Source organism: Trypanosoma conorhini (assembly GCF_003719485.1).
Source record: "Trypanosoma conorhini strain 025E chromosome Unknown Tco_14.4_contig_01184, whole genome shotgun sequence".
NCBI classification, from domain to species: domain Eukaryota; phylum Euglenozoa; class Kinetoplastea; order Trypanosomatida; family Trypanosomatidae; genus Trypanosoma; species Trypanosoma conorhini.
Window position 1 is genome coordinate 167 of NW_021705279.1, and position 3,249 is coordinate 3,415.

At 54.9% G+C, this 3,249-nt stretch overlaps 1 protein-coding gene across 1 annotated transcript, besides 6 other annotated features; it reads right to left on the reverse strand.

Moving 5' to 3' along the window:
- Positions 1 to 51: 51 nt before the first annotated feature.
- Positions 52 to 72: a microsatellite.
- A 736-nt stretch (positions 73 to 808) lies between these two features.
- Positions 809 to 832: a microsatellite.
- A 112-nt stretch (positions 833 to 944) lies between these two features.
- Positions 945 to 991: a microsatellite.
- Positions 992 to 994: 3 nt separating this feature from the next.
- Positions 995 to 1,029: a microsatellite.
- A 308-nt stretch (positions 1,030 to 1,337) lies between these two features.
- On the reverse strand, positions 1,338 to 2,864 carry Tco025E_09592 (protein kinase; the record flags this gene model as incomplete). Its single annotated transcript, XM_029376404.1, has 1 exon — positions 1,338 to 2,864. The coding sequence occupies one exon, from the start codon at positions 2,862 to 2,864 to the stop codon at positions 1,338 to 1,340; it is 1,527 nt and encodes a 508-aa protein (XP_029223481.1).
- Positions 2,865 to 2,939: 75 nt separating this feature from the next.
- Positions 2,940 to 2,969: a microsatellite.
- Positions 2,970 to 3,159: 190 nt separating this feature from the next.
- Positions 3,160 to 3,227: a microsatellite.
- The last annotated feature ends 22 nt before the right edge of the window (positions 3,228 to 3,249 follow it).

A 3,249-nucleotide genomic window follows, 5' to 3' on the forward strand; every position in this document is an offset into this window, starting at 1 on the left:
ACGCAATGAACAACGCGTCCTGCGCACAGGTACAGCTACAAATGTAGTGACATATATATATATATATATATAACCGACACAAAGCAAATCTTGCGAGTTCTTCTCTGACCGCACAGTGGCCCGTCAAAATGGTGTTCTCGAGTTATTCCCCTTCGCAAGGGAGAGTAGCAACGAAAACATAAAAAAAAAAGGAGGGGAAAAACAAAAAAAGAAAGGCGGGTGGGGTGGGCGGGAGAGTCACAGGTGGAGCCTCGCAACCCCATCCTCACCCACGCAGACAAAGAGACCGAGGTAGTCTACAGATACAACTTTATATATTCCTCTCGTTATATAGAAGGGTACAGCGATATACAGATTGATAGCTGGATGGCATTAGAGCGAAGGCCGCAAAACCAGCGGGGCGGCAAACGCGTATAGTCACGCACGTCATTGGCAAGCGAGCAAGGCTCACCCCACGCATGCACAACGGTTCCCTTCCTCCTCCCCTCCCGCAACGCCAACACCAGGCACGAGGACGCTGAGCGCGAAACAAACTTGCAAGAGCGAGGGAGTCAAAGTGCACCGGCGCCCTCTTCGTCCATCACCTCGTCGAGTTTGATATTCACTTCGCCGTGCGGCCTTTGCGGCGAATTCGCGTGGCGTCGAAGAAAAAAAAACACACACACACCAACAGGCAAAAACAGAAGACCACCCACGAAGCAGCTTACCTGTCTTACGTACAAAGACGAAGGCAACAGGAGGAGACGTTCTGCTTCCTCCTCGCTGAAGTGCGCCTCGTTTTTTCGTTACTTTCTCTTTTATTTTTGTTGCGGCGGCGGCGGCGGCGGCGGCGTTGCTGCATTTTTGTCCTCAACAACGTGCCCCTGCCGCCCGCCGTGCCCCCGACCCGGTTACAGGTCAGACACACGCACGTGGGGCCGCACAGTCAGAGAAATAGGGGGGCGGGAAAGGAAAGCAAAGGAAGGCAAGGAAAGGAAAGGAAAGGAAAGGACCAATATATATATATATATATATAACTATAAATATATAAGCGTACAAAACGAAGACGAAAAAAAAAAGGCGAATTCGAAGAAAGATGATACGGGAAAAAAAAGATGATAAAAGGCACGAACCGGGGTGATGGGAAGGTGCGAAAGTTTCCTCGTACTGGAGTTAGCTGCAGCTTGTCGTAGTCGCGAGGTGTACCGCTGTGCGTTAAGTAAAAGTGGAGGCATATACTGCCCCGCACCGCCGCAGTACAAGTCGTTGTAGAAGTGAAACGCATCCGCATCCGCATCCGCATCAGCCGGCCCAGGCCCCACACAACCGTGGAAGTAGCGCGACAGCAAATAAACCCATTAGATATCCACCATCGCGTCGTCGTCAGCGTCGTCGTCAGCGCCCTCGTTGCCCGCCTCGCTGCTTGAAAGACCGTCGAAGAGCGTGCTGGTCGTGCTTCCCGCCGTTCCGGACAGCAAGGGTTCGTTCCTCAGTCCACAGCGGCTGTCGTGGCCAGAGAACAGACTCGGGTCAAGAAGGCCCTCCGCGGCATCCGCGGCACTGCAGGGCTGCTTAAAGAAGGGGTGCTGCAACAGCTGCGCCGCCGTGGAGCGTTTACGGGGGTCCGGCTGCAGGCACTGCAGAAGCAAATCCCGCAGCGTCGCGGAAACGACAACGCCCTCACGGAATTTCCTCGGGGAGATGGACTTCCTCGCACCACAAGCGTCGGAGTCCCGCCCAACGCGGGGAATAAACCTCCAAATTTTTTCCGGACGCGTTGCGGTCTCAAAGAGGATGGCGGCAGGGTTTGACCCGGCATGCGTGGGAGGCGCACCACGCAGGAGTTGGAGAATGGTGCAGCCAAGCGACCACACATCCGCCGCCGTGCCGCACCTATCGGAGGTGGTGTGCAGCTGCAAAATCACCTCCGGTGCCATAAACCCAGGCGTGCCGGAAAGCACTTCGCCGGCAAGCTGCGCCAGACCCTGTTCATTGAACTTGCTTCTGTCGTTGGCGGCGGTAGACGGGGCTCGAGTGCCAAGGAAGCGTGCGCAGCCAAAGTCGCCCAACTTCGCCGCTGGAAACCGAGGCTGGGCGTTGACTTGGCTGTCGCCGCAGTCGCCGGCGCGTGCGTCGCCCCACGTGACCAAAATGTTCTCCGCCTTGACGTCCAAATGCGCCACGTCATTGGCATGCAGGTACGCCAAGCCTTCAACGATGGGGTTTAGAAACCAGCGCAATGCCCTCTCACGCAGTCGCCCTGCCTCATAGTGCTGGCGAACAAAGGACAATAGCGAACCGCCCGACATGTATTCCAAGTAAACGCGGCAAACGGCGGTCCCACCCGTCCCCACATCCGTCTCAACTCCATAAAACTGCACCAATCCAGGGTGACAAAGTTGCTGCCAAAGACGCCCCTCCTCCAAAAAGGATGCGTCCAATACAATGCTCTTGGGAGTGGTGACGGGGGGCGGATTCAACTTGTTGCCTGGGAGGTTCCTTAGCTTCTGAATTACCTGATGCACGGGAACAGCAGCCAAGGACGGTACCTCAATCGTCTTCACTGCGTAGTATTCCCCAGAACGATGCATGTCTTCGCAAAGCCAAACTGTGCCTTGGCGGCCGCGGCCAAGCAATTGGCCGCAACGGTGCACCGTCGGTGGGAAACGCAGCTCCTGTGAATCCGTCCACGATGTGATCAGCCCTTTCCCTGCTTTGCTGAGAGGGTCCTCCCCTGCATCAGTCCCTGCCGTCTCATTTGCCAGTGGGCCGTTGACTTGAGGCTCGGAAGCGGAGAAGCATCCTGCGCGGGGGTTCTCCGTTTCCCATTGCCCCGCCAAGGAAGACAACGTGGCGGAGCCTCGATACGGTGCTGTTGCTGACATGCACTCCCCGTCAACGTTGTTGTCCCCAGACTTTGCAACGGCAAGGGAACACGCCGAACCCACTCACTCCACGGAATATATATAATATAATATATATATATATATCAGACCCAAAGAATGTTGCTGCGCTTCCTAATGGATTCGCTACAGACGCCGATGTGGCAGCTGCGCGTACGCCAGAGGAGGGCAACTAATTGCCTCTGTATGCGTATAGATTATATTATAGATACAGGGTGAGAGTGGGGCAAAGGAAACACCGTCAACTCCGCTTTCTAACTAACTCCTCCAGGGTATTTTGTTGTTGTTGTTGTCCTTTTGTGTGTGTGTGTGTTACTGTTGTTGTTTAGTGTATTTTTTGTTTTGCCGCGTATAATGCGCCGCCGTG